At 36.1% G+C, this 12,281-nt stretch overlaps 1 protein-coding gene across 2 annotated transcripts in view; it reads left to right on the top strand.

Annotated features, from left to right (window-relative positions):
- PARP8 (poly(ADP-ribose) polymerase family member 8) overlaps nucleotides 1–11,339 on the top strand; it is a 183,843-nt gene extending 172,504 nt beyond the window's left edge. The window contains exon 27 of one of the 2 annotated variants that reach the window (XM_024118514.3): nucleotides 9,976–11,338. In XM_024118514.3, the coding sequence (XP_023974282.1) occupies nucleotides 9,976–10,078 (103 nt within the window). In that variant the 3' untranslated portion in view covers nucleotides 10,079–11,338. Of the gene's footprint in view, nucleotides 1–9,975 lie in introns of both variants that reach the window. The other variant, XM_055086549.1, reaches the window with a different exon arrangement.
- The last annotated feature ends 942 nt before the right edge of the window (nucleotides 11,340–12,281 follow it).

Below are 12,281 nucleotides of genomic sequence, written 5' to 3' on the forward strand. Positions count from 1 at the left end.
ACTTTAGCTGCCAAAATATAGCAGACAGGTATTTTCTCATCAACTCAATGTTTTTGTTTTATTTTAATAAGCTGTGAAAAACGGGGGTGTTTAAATGCTATTAACTTAGAAGAATTGAAGAAAAACATGGTCTCTTTAACCACTATCTGTGTGTATGTATGTATACATGTGTATATAAGTGTATATATACATACATACAGATCTTATATGTATCTAGATAGATATATACACACACATATATATACACATATATTATTTATAGATTTAAAAAAATATTGGAACTGGGAATGAGGAAAACAATAATGAGAAAGTCTTCTTCCTATAAAAAGTTGATCTGCATTCCATATGATATAGGTTGGCAATTCAGGGCATGTTAATGTGGATTTTTTGACACAGCTATAGCATAAGAGCTGCATCAAAATACAAGAGTGGTATTTTTCTTCCCTAAGTAAATGAGTGCAGTAGATCTGTCTGATTTTTACCCACCTTGCTTAACTCTCAACTTTTTCCCATGCCTGAGCCTTCCTCATCCACAGTCCTGTTACAGAAAGGACCTCAAGGAAGAGTTGAGTATATCTGTTTTGTACGTTTATGTAGCTTTCTAAAAAGAAGCTGGATAAATGCACTGACTTGTTTTATAAGCCATGTCAAAATGACTGTATCATGATTACTTCAATATACAGCATAGCTGGAGCATGCTACATCTGCAGCATTTGATCTATTAGCTTATTGACTGACGGTTCACAATGAAAATTTTATGAACTGCCTGGTTTTCTTTTGGTTGGTCTGAAAAGTGTGACTTTCTTATGATCCAGATTTATATATTATGTATGTATCTATCTTTTGTGTTTACGTTACATATTAATATACAGATTACATAGTATGAGACATATACATACCTATAGATTTCATTCTTAGTGGCAAGACAGCAATGAGTATAGTAAAAAGAACCCTGCTGCTTTTGATCAGACAGTTTGTGTCTAGGCTCACCAGTTATTAGTGAGGTGACATTAGCCAAGCTGTATAACCTCTCTAAGCTTCCTCAGTAGACGCAATATAACATCATCAATAGATACAGTAGAACAATATACCGGTATCAGTTAGAATCCCAACAGGAAACCACTGGCCCTTAAGAAACGTGATAATTTCTATCATTCACAGTTAGATCACTTACAAAAGTGTGATTATCGGGAAATCATAGGTCTAGTACAGTAACCTGGATCTAGTAGCACCAGAGCTATTATACATCCTCAGGTCCAAAAAGATAAGAATAAGAAGCAGTTATCAGAACCTGGTAGGAGAGCCACTTCTAGTTCATCAGCTTTGACAGGAGTCATGGCCTTCAGTTCAGGGACGTAGGCAGCCCAAGGTGACCTTGTGGGGCTGGAACCAAGCAAAACCTTGACTTCACCCTCCCCATTGGCCAAACTCTACCAGAAACTAGAGGGCAAGGGAGCATATTGACCAAGTCCATAGAAGTCACCCTCCTGGGGCAGAAGGCAAGGTAGAGAAGTGTACAACCATGGCTCTGGAGGCTCCCAGGATAGCTGTCTGCTTTTTAAGGTTATGATTCAGATTAAGGTATAGCACAGTGCAGGTCTCCACTGAAAGGCACTCATTGAATATATTTTCCCTTCTTCTTTCTTGCTCATCTTGACTCTTATCCATTGTTAGAAGGTCAGCCTTCCAAAAGACACCTCCAATCACAAAGTTATTTCATTGTGTGAGCTGGAGATTTCCATGGAAAAGTAACTCCAGAGGCCTTTCCTTAGCTTGTCGTTAATCAGTTAATCTGCTCCTTTTAGCGTCTTGCTAAAATTCATAGTTGTTGAGCTAAATAACATTAGATATGGAAGTAGGCAGTAAACATTTCTAGTATTATTTCTTTGCAGTTTTACATAAATTATATGTAAACTAAATCAGTGGAGGTATATGTGTGGGTGTGTGTATGTGTGTGTTGACTGGAGAGAAGGATTTCTATATTTCATAAGAAAAGAGGGAGGAAAGACCATCTGAAGAAAAGAGAAGAAAAAGCCTTCAGTACACTCAGATACTTTCCAAATAATGCAAAGGAAAAAATTCTATTAAGGTAATGATTTTCATTCCTTTATAAACACAAATGAGACTTCATCATTTTTTCCTGCTCCCTCAGGAGAGAAGGAACTAATTAAGGAAAATTGATAAGATTCAAAACACATGAAAAGGAGAATCCATTCAGTAATGTACATTTTAATTACAACCATCAGTTTTTTTTCTTTATAAAAGATATAATCACAGAGTTCTGCTAGTGATGTGCCTCCCTGGTGAATGGCACTATCTAGGAAACGAATAAATTGAGGAGAAAGAAGTGAGTTATCACAAATATACCATAATCAGACAGAAACTCAATTTCTATTCTTATTTCATCCTTTCTTTTGTTTACCACATTATATGATCTCTAAAGTTAGATGCTTTGCCTGATGACTAGGATATAAATTGGTGAGGCCTCCTTTTTATCTGTTACTAACTGAAAATATTAAAAATTTTATAAATTCTATGCTAATCTGATTTCCAGAGTGGAGATAATAAAATGTATAAAATTAAATAAATAAATAAAACAGTCATATAATATCCTAATCACATTCTTCCCAATAAGTAAACAATAACAGAGAATGAGAGAAAAATGGGGGAAACTTTAGAACAGGTATCAGAAAAAATTAAAAGTAAAATTTCAAGGAAGATATCTGTTAGGAAAAAATAAGAGAATAAGAAGTTTGAAAAAAAATTGTTGGAAAACTCCAAAAATGAATAAACTTAATCAAATATAAGTGCTTCAGGCAAAAGGTAATAATTCAGATGTTAAGAACAGATTCCAGACAGTTCTGAGGGTCTAGGAATTGTCGCTGGAGCTTGATTTCGTTACTGACCTTGAGACAGGTGTACAAACACATTAAGGTCAATATGTAGAAATAAGGCAGCTATTTTTAAAAGGGCCAGAAGTTTCACAGGGGGTGTGAAAACCACATAGACGTATGGTGCTCTAGTCATATACAACAAAAATGTTATGAAATGGGGATTTTAAAGCTAGAGAGGAAAACTTACTGTTGGTATTTTCCATAAATAGGAATAAATAATAAAATCCAAGAGAAGGTAATTGATGATTTGACAGGTTAACAGATTAGGTGTATCTAGTGCCATGGGCACCCCATGCTACACTGCCCCCACCACTGCCATAGTGAAAACTCATAGAGATAGGAATGTGTCTTCTCCCTCAACTGTTTGGGACCAAGGAAAGGTTAAGAACCGCCAGGTCTTTGTATCTGGCTTATCTGGTGTTGCAACCTACATGTTTAATGCTTTAGTGGTTCTTTGATTTAGAGCAGGCAGATCTGCAAATGAATCGTTTCCATATTTTCTCTATTACGTCGATTTAAGGTATATATTTCTCAAAATATTTCAGGAAGTTCAGAAATTTAGGAGCAGGAAGGACCAAATAAAACAAGACAATCTGCAGAAAAGTGATGCGGGGTATTTTCAGGTTCTTGAGTCAAGCAGATGTCGGTGCTAAATAAATTTCAGGAATTCCTATCTAAAGTCTATTCTATCTTTTAAGGTCTAGCTCAAATACCACCTCTTCTATGAAGCTCCTGATCAAAATTAATCTCTCTTCCTGGTATTCCTACAACTCAGTGCAGAACTTCAATTTAAAATTCAGTTTATTCATTGTATCTGACTCTTCCACAAGACTGAACTCCTAAAAGGCAGACTTCTACTCTTGTGTTTTTAGTGTCCTGCGTTCCCTGCATCACCTTGCACGGTACCTGATGTACAGCTGCTTGTCAGCAAATTTTTTTTTAATTATTTTATTTTATTTTTAATTTATTTTTTGGCTGCGTTGGGTCTTCCTTGCTGCGCTCAGGGGGCTACTCTTTGTTGTGGTGTGCGGGCTTCTCTTGTTGCGGAGCACGGCTCTAGGCACGTGGGCTTCAGTAGTTGCAGCACGTGGGCTCAGTAGTTGTGGCTCACGGGCTCTAGAGCGCTGGCTCAGTAGTTGTGGTGCACGGGCTTAGTTACTCCGCGGCATGTGGGATCTTCCTGGACCAGGGCTCAAACCCGTGTCCCCTGCATTGGCAGGCGGATTCTTAACCACTGCGCCACCAGGGAAGCCCCTGTCAGCAAATTTTTAATGAGTGAACAGAAGAAGACAAAAAGGAAAATATTTTGGAATATGTATTGTTTTAATTTTAGGTCAAAGTTTGAAATATATCTAAAAAGGTAGCTACAAGAAAAATTTATAAAATAATTGTATCATGGCTGTTACATGAAATAAGAGATACTTTGCATCATGATTTTGGAAAAGATACACAGTGTTTGAATGGGAACATAGCAAGGAGACAGCTTATTTATGAAGTTAAAAGATAGGACATTTCAGTCATGGCTCAGTGACATAAATTGTGTGACATCAAGCTGATATGATCTGGGAGCTTTGTTTTATCCCAAGTCTATAATAAATCCAATTTCTCTGTCTCTAACCCAGATCTCTTTCCAAGATTGAAACTGCCACATCACTCCCCTGCTTAAAAGTCTTTGATAGCTGCTTACTACTTATAAGATGAAGTCCAGTCTCCTTTACAAAGGGAACCAACTGATTCCTTGGTGCTTTGTTCTTCCTTCAATACCACTGCATTGAAGGTGGAGGAGATCCAGTCTCCAGCTGCATGGCCCACCATTTTTCACTGCCCGCTGTTTCTCACCCCAGGATGTTATGCTGCACAACCTGAACTGTGTGCTGGCATTTCCACACTCCGTGCTCTTGTTCTTTCCTTTCTCCATTAATCTTGGATTCTCTCTTCCATTTTCTTCCCTCATATTGTTTATCTAATTCCCACTCCTCTTTTAAATCTTAATGTATGTCTTCCCTCCTCCCAGAAGCTTCCCTTGATGCCTTTTGCTGCTCCCTTTTGTTACTATGTAATACCCTGGGCATGTGTTTATTGCTGGATTGTTCTTTTTTATGTATTGTCTTCTCCATTAACTCTGTATACCTCCTGAGGTCAGGGACTATACAGCTCATTTGTGTTTGCGTACCTAGCATAGTGCTTGGCAGATACGTAGGAATGAATGAAATGCCCATTTTATAACTGCTTGCTGGATATTTTGTCCCCCAAAGTCCACTAATACCTTAAAATCATTATGTACAAAGTGGAGCCCATTATTGCTGTAGTTTTCAATTCCTTTTTCCTTGCTCACTAGTCATCAGGTCCCAGTTACATCTTTTCACAGTTTTCTTCTACAAACACCTTTGTTTCCGTGTGTATCGTTCTCTCCCCTAGAGTACACCAAAAGGTTACTAGTTATTTTCCATGCTTCTGATTTCTTCATTGCTCCTAACCTGTTTTTTAAAATGCCAGATTTTTTAAACATTGCCATCATTACACCTGTGATACCTGTTCAATGTACAGAAATTGAAATCAAAGGTAAGCAGAAAGAGAGACAATCACCCATCATATTCCCACTTAGAGTTAGCTATGGTTAATAAGATCATACAATTTATACCACATTATTTTTCCAAAAGGAAAGTTTGATTATTCCTTGCTCATACAGGCTGATAGTTATTAACAAATAAAAACATGGCATTCTGCAATATAATGCCCATCTGACTTGACTTCAGTTACCCATACAAACCACTGATTGAATAAAATTATTATCCAAGCTGTTTCTTGAAAAAAACTTGGAATTCTTTTCCCCACTAATGTGCCTTTGCTCAGTCAGTAGGAACGGTTGGCTTTCTCACCAGCTCAGCCTTTAGCCAATCTTTCCAGGCTTAACTGTATGGTCTTTTCCGTGGGGCCTCTCCCGGCGTCCCACTCAGACAGGATATCTCTGTCTTTACTCTCAGTTCTGCTTGCCCTTTCTTTGTATCACCCAGGCTGCCTTGTCCTCCAGTTATTTGCATAACTCTATTATCTCCCCTAGTAAAATGCAAATTCTGTCCGTGTTTGGGAATCTTACATGTTGTGCAGAAACACTTAATACATATTGAATGAAAGCAATGACAAAAGACTGAATGTTGTAAATTAAAAGACAGATTTATGCACGGGTTATGAAGCAGACAGTACACTACAGCATCAGATTTCTTACAAGAACTTTGGAGAAGTGCTGCATATCATTCAGTTCACAGTGAATTTCTCCTCTCTGTGACTAATGAAAAACAGTGCTATCATTTCTGGCTTCCAGATTTAGGGAGTCAGAAAACAAATGTATGTGAACCAATCTTAAAACTGTCACAGAGCTGCTATAATCAGTTTGAAAATAAAGGTTGCCAATACATTTAAGTTTTTGTCCATGAAATTTCCTAACATACCCAAGAGAGTTCCAGATAGCCAAATTCCATCTATTGCCTCATAGCTTTTAAAGCAAATTGGTTTATTATTTATTAAAATTTCAGTAATCTTTTTATACTCCTAGGAACATAAGTATTTTTTGTCTTCTTTTAGATGGTTTCATTTTTCCTTCCGTAGAAAACCCCAGTCAAGTGTATCATTTCCCTATTGATAGCATTCTTGCTGTATTTCTTTTTTAAAATTTTGTTGCTGCCTGGACGTAAGTGAACTTCAGTGTTATATTAACAACTTAGTGTTTGTCTGCAATACTAATAAATAGCTGCAAAATAGTCTGTATGCTATATTGTAATAAATGTCTTAATGCCACTAGTAATTCATTTATCTAAGCCCTGCTGGTTGACCAATTCAAATGGTAGTTGGTTTTACCTTTATTATTATATATGCTTCATAATTTAAGACACCTGAATGCCTTTGACTGATTTTATCCTTCAGCCCGCAGCTGTTGTGTTTCCTTATGGGTTTAATAGACAATGGAAAAATAAGCATTTTTCTTAATACTTTTAATCTCAATCTCTCACTCTTGCTCTTTATTCTCTCCTCCTCCTGTGTTCTTTCTATAAATTATTATAGTTTATTTAAAGAATGTGAGTCTCATCTCCTCTCCATTAACTTCAAATGCTTTTTAAGTGTCGATGAATGTGTAATACTTGGATGTAGCAAACCCTTCCGTTTGGGAAATAGAGTGAGGGGGGAGTGATGGGTCATGACTAGAGAAGAAGTTTAGGTTTGGATTATGAAGGACCCAGGTGTGCCATGCCAGTGACATTGGATCTTGTTCTGCAAGTGAAGTGAAGGCCATTTGCATCACTCTAGCAGGGCAGAGAATAGTCTTGTAGGAGGGATGGGGGGATAAGTATAGAGCTAGAAAGTTATGATGTTATTAGTTATAATGTTATTACAATAGTCTAGGTCAGTGTTTCTCACTACAGAAAGAAATGAATTTGACATTGTGACTTGGGAAAGAACAACCTTACTTTGTGTGGTGCAGTCAATACTCTCTGTCCTACTTTATTCTAATTTCACTGGGAAATGCTAGCCTGGACAACCTCATTTCAAAGCCTGCTAACTATACACAACCTGCCACTTGAAAATCACCCGTTTAGATGAATGATAATGAATGCCTAAACGAAGGTGATGGTATTAGATGGAGAGAAGATGCAAGTGGGAATAACTAAGGAAATGGAAGCAACGTAACTTGATGATGTATTGGATTTGCACACGTGGAATTAACCAAGAATGACTGAAGTTTTCTTGTTGGTAGGGTGGGCAGATGATGGTAGTTCAAATTGAGATATTGACAGAGTAGAAAAGAGCAGTCAGTTTTGAATTAAGAAGTTAAGTTCAGCTTTGGATATACCACCTCTGTGATTTCTGTAGGAAATTTATAGTTAGGGAAAGATGTAAGGACTGGAGATACAGTTTTAGGAATCAGCATGTGGGTGATAGTTACAACAATGGGACAGACTAAAGTAAAGTGAGTTTGCATATCATAAAAAGAGGGAGCACTGAGGAGGGAATTGTGGATAAAACCAGCATTGAAATGGGAGGCCAGGGAAGAGAATGCAATGAAAGAGACTGAGAATTAATAATCAAAGGGCCAACTAGGGAGGGAAGAGATGATATAGCTTTAAGAAAAAGAGCAGTCAGCTGTATCACATGCTGCAGACATAGCAGATACAATCTCCTGAATTTATCAGCTAGGAGGCCATGGGCAACCATTGTCCATACTTTTCAGTAGAGTAGTAGGATCTGAAGAATGATTGCAGTGGGTTGAGGAAAAAATGAGAAGTTTTAATGTATTACCTTAATCAAGGTCAACTTTAAATTGAAAAGAATAGAGATGGTAATATGTAGGCTGGTATCTATTAAGCTGAAAATATCTTATATAAACACCTATTAGGAAACTTAGGATGGAGATACATGGTGGACTGGTATCAGAAATTGGAAAGCCATCAAGAACCAAAGCAGTTCTAAGACCTGCCACTCTTCCCACTTCTCTCAAAGCACTATGGTTTCCTTTGTGTCTGGTTCATTCTCTTTTTGTCAGTCTCTTTTGTTTTCCATATTCTGTATCCTAGAGGAGCTAGGCCAGTTGGTTTGATAAAACACCATTATCTCATTTGGGCCAAGCCTGCAAGCCAGGTTGCTTCCCCAGCCTTGGCTCAGAATTATGGATGGCTTAGCTTACCCTTGGTCCAGTGAGTAGGCTGGATTTATACAAAAAGCAGGCTAACATATTTTACGTGCCCAATAAAATATGTCTTTACACAGTTTGCTACAAAACACCCGATTAGATCTAGGTCTAAAGCATTTCACTTTACACATTCTCTAGTTTGTAACAGAGCACTTATTGTTTGAACTCCTGAGAAGATAATTACACCTGGGCTTTGTACCACATATCCCATTCTTTTTTTTACAATAATGTCTCACCATTGGGTGCCTTATGTATATGTATGTGTGTGTGTATTTGCATGGTAAAAATTAACCAAGTAGGCAACCCTGGGCTACTTCTTAGGAGTTTAAACTCGATATAGATGCAACTATCACTAGGTTTTTAAGTAGTTGATTATGTAAGGACCTAAGTTCTCATTGTTATATGTCATCTATTTCATTTTTCTGTATTGTGCTATTTCAGGAGAATTTAAGCATGGTGAGGAAAAGACAGTGGCACACATTAATCTTTGAGACACTATGCTTACACCCCTGGTTATCTATTTTGAAGTAATTACCACTTCTCTAAAGCTTCTGTCTTGAAGTCATTTTTATGAAGTAAAATTAATTCATCACCTATTCTACTCTGAATATTATCATGGAAGTTTAAAAATTCATTCTTGGGAAATTCTTATTGCCCAAGTAAGTTTATTTGAGGAAATGAATTATCATCTAAAATGTAATTACTTCTTTCTAAAGGACTTAGTAATTGCTGTCCTTTAATGTTATATTTTCACTTCTATTGCTTAGCTAAACTTAGCAGACTGGCATTCTTGTGTGTAGTACCAGCATAAATAAGAATATTGTTGTAGTCAGACTAAATAGAGCAGCCAGTGATAAAAAAAAATGCAGCACTGATTACAACAGAATAATAATTAGAAGGCAGGAATGCCAAAGGAGCAATGGTGGAAAGGAGCAATGGTGGAAAGTGAAGTGATTTTTCTGAGAGTGTCACTGATCAGAAAATAAAGAAATGATTGAAGTAGGAGTGGAGTTAAGAAGTCCAGAACCCAAGGAACATAAAACTGAAGTCAGTATGTTCTTTCTCAGCAGGCTTCATATAACAACTGCTGTGAAAAATGTTTGCACAGCCAAAGACACTGGGGTGCTTCCCGCATCTCAGGCAATGCTTTATGTGGGGTTAAAAAGTTAAAATTAAAAAGGAAGGGTCAAATCAGGGCATGACATAGAATAATCATGTGTTCAGTAATGTGAGCACATTATTAAACACAACGGAGAAGCAACTGTCTCTTGCTCTTGATTCCCTTGGGCTGTACTTTAGGCACCAGACAGCATTTCTAAGCTGTCTTAAATGCTTTGGGGATGTTTTTGAATGTTTCTTCTTTTCGAATGTTTTATGTTTCTGTGTCTTGTGTTTTAGCTACGAAGATGGCCAAGTGGGAGACACAAATATTAACACACAAGAAGGAGGCATTCACAAAGAGATCCTTCGAGTAATTGGTAATCAAACTGCTACTGGTTAAAGGACCACCATTTAATTAACATGATTTGAAAGCCTTCCTCGGGTTCAAAGCTGGATTTTGAACTGAAGAAGAGGATAAAATAATTTATTGTTATTATAAACAAAATTAACCCTTTGAATACTGATTTTTTTCTTAGTATTTCTAAGTTTCTCATTAAATACCTAAAATGGTATAAAATTTATCAATTGTAGGGTTATGGAATCTAGTAATAAAATTACAACAGCACTTAAACTGAAGTTTGGGTTCCTCACACAATAAACAGATTGAAAAAACAGTTTTGTGCTGATATTTTTATATTAAACTCTTTAATTGGAAATTTGGTATTATATACCGACATCTTAGGGTACAAAAATAGAACTGAAAGCATTTTATAATGGCGTCTAAATCTATAAGATACTTTTCAATAAGTGTAATGTTTGCACATTCTGATGTGCTATATAATTAGCGGTATCAACATTCGAATGTTTTGGGGAGGGATGTCTCCTAATCTGTTACTTTTGCATATACAAAAATAATTAGGTCTTAGATACAGTGCTTTGCCCAAAAGTATGTAATTTACATATCTATAGATTCATGCATCAAAATGTATGATCGTGCATATATGTGTGTATGTACACATACATGTATTTTAACAACAGAGATGGCGCAGCTCCACAATTCTGTTCTCATTCAATGGAAAGAAAATAATGTTCAGTAAGAAAATAATATTCTCTCTGGACATAAACCAAGATATGAGCCAAATTCACCACTGCTCATTCACTGAAAATATTTGCAAGCAAGTTTTCTATTTGTTTAAAGAATTTTCCCTTCAGTTAAAATTTAACTCTTTATAATATTATAATTTGGGGAACATCTTTATTCAAATGATAATATGTTTAAAAGAAAGGCCTCAGAATTTAAAACAGCAGTATATATATTTTTATTTCCTACTGTGGAACGTTTTTTACATTTATTTGTACCACACCAGCATTTTTATATTTTTCATCTAATACCTCTGCTTATTTTTTTTTCATATTGAGAAAGAAGACAAACTTTGAAGTTTCTTTTATATTAAAAGAACATGAATAAGTTTATATAGAGAACAATAACACCAGCTCTCAGCATTCTCTTTTCAAGAGTCATGTGCGCATCAAAATCATTACTATTTTTGGGGGACCTAAGTTCTTATTCATTACGATTTTTAATTGACAGTGTTTCTTTTCCTATATGATGTTTTTGGAATAAGGCCATTCATGAGAGCAGTTTAATTAGCAAGTCTGCCACTCTTTTCAAACCCTGAATCAAGGCTCATATCTGACTCTAATTTATTTAGAAAGAAAAAATAAAAATGTATGCTCATTTGCAAGTGTAATATAAATTCTGTGCTTGTTCCCTTTGGTATAAAAGGTGAGAACAAAGGTCATACACATTGTTAAGGATTGCTATCTAGGAAGAATTTACTAATTGTTTGTTTTCTTATATTGTAAATAATTGATATGCCACTTATTTCTGCAAAAATACACTTGAAGGGATATTAATCATTGTGATAGGATCCACCTAAAACATTGATCTGTTTTGACTTGTGCCTCTGAACTCAAGGCCAGACTGAGGAATAATATTGGTGTGGTAGGGCCACAGTATCTTATTCAGTTCTGTGACCAAATATTTGAAGACTTTACATGAGACAAGAGGACTCCTTGCTTTTTTCTGCCAAGACTCCCAAGTCTCCCAAATCCCTTTACTGTGTTTTAAAAATATTTTAAAGCAACAAAATTACATTTTCAAATTAATTTTGTGGGACATTCATGTATCTATGACATAAATATGAGGATGTAATAGTAGGATTTGGAAATTGAAATCTTGAAACCCCATGTGTTTGGCCACTAGGACCACTGAGGCACCTCCAAAAACTCTTTAAAGTGCCTCCAAGCATAATTTAAAAACCACTAATCCACTAAGGATTTACTCAACAGTTGAGTGACCTGTAAGGAGTATAGTATTAGAATCTGAACTGGAAGGGTAGTTTGGAGGACTCAAGGGAGACTATTTAGGGGAGACAAAACATTATAATACAAACTTCTGCTGTCAACTTAAGAATAAAAGTAGATTCATCTGTCAGAGCAAGGAAAGTAATTGATAGTTTTAATGTCCACTAAATATTATAAATAATAGACATCTTTTATGATAGTAAGATGTCTTCTCATAATAATTGAATGCTTTTGCA

The sequence above is a fragment of the Physeter macrocephalus genome, chromosome 8 (assembly GCF_002837175.3).
Source record: "Physeter macrocephalus isolate SW-GA chromosome 8, ASM283717v5, whole genome shotgun sequence".
NCBI lineage: Eukaryota > Metazoa > Chordata > Mammalia > Artiodactyla > Physeteridae > Physeter > Physeter macrocephalus.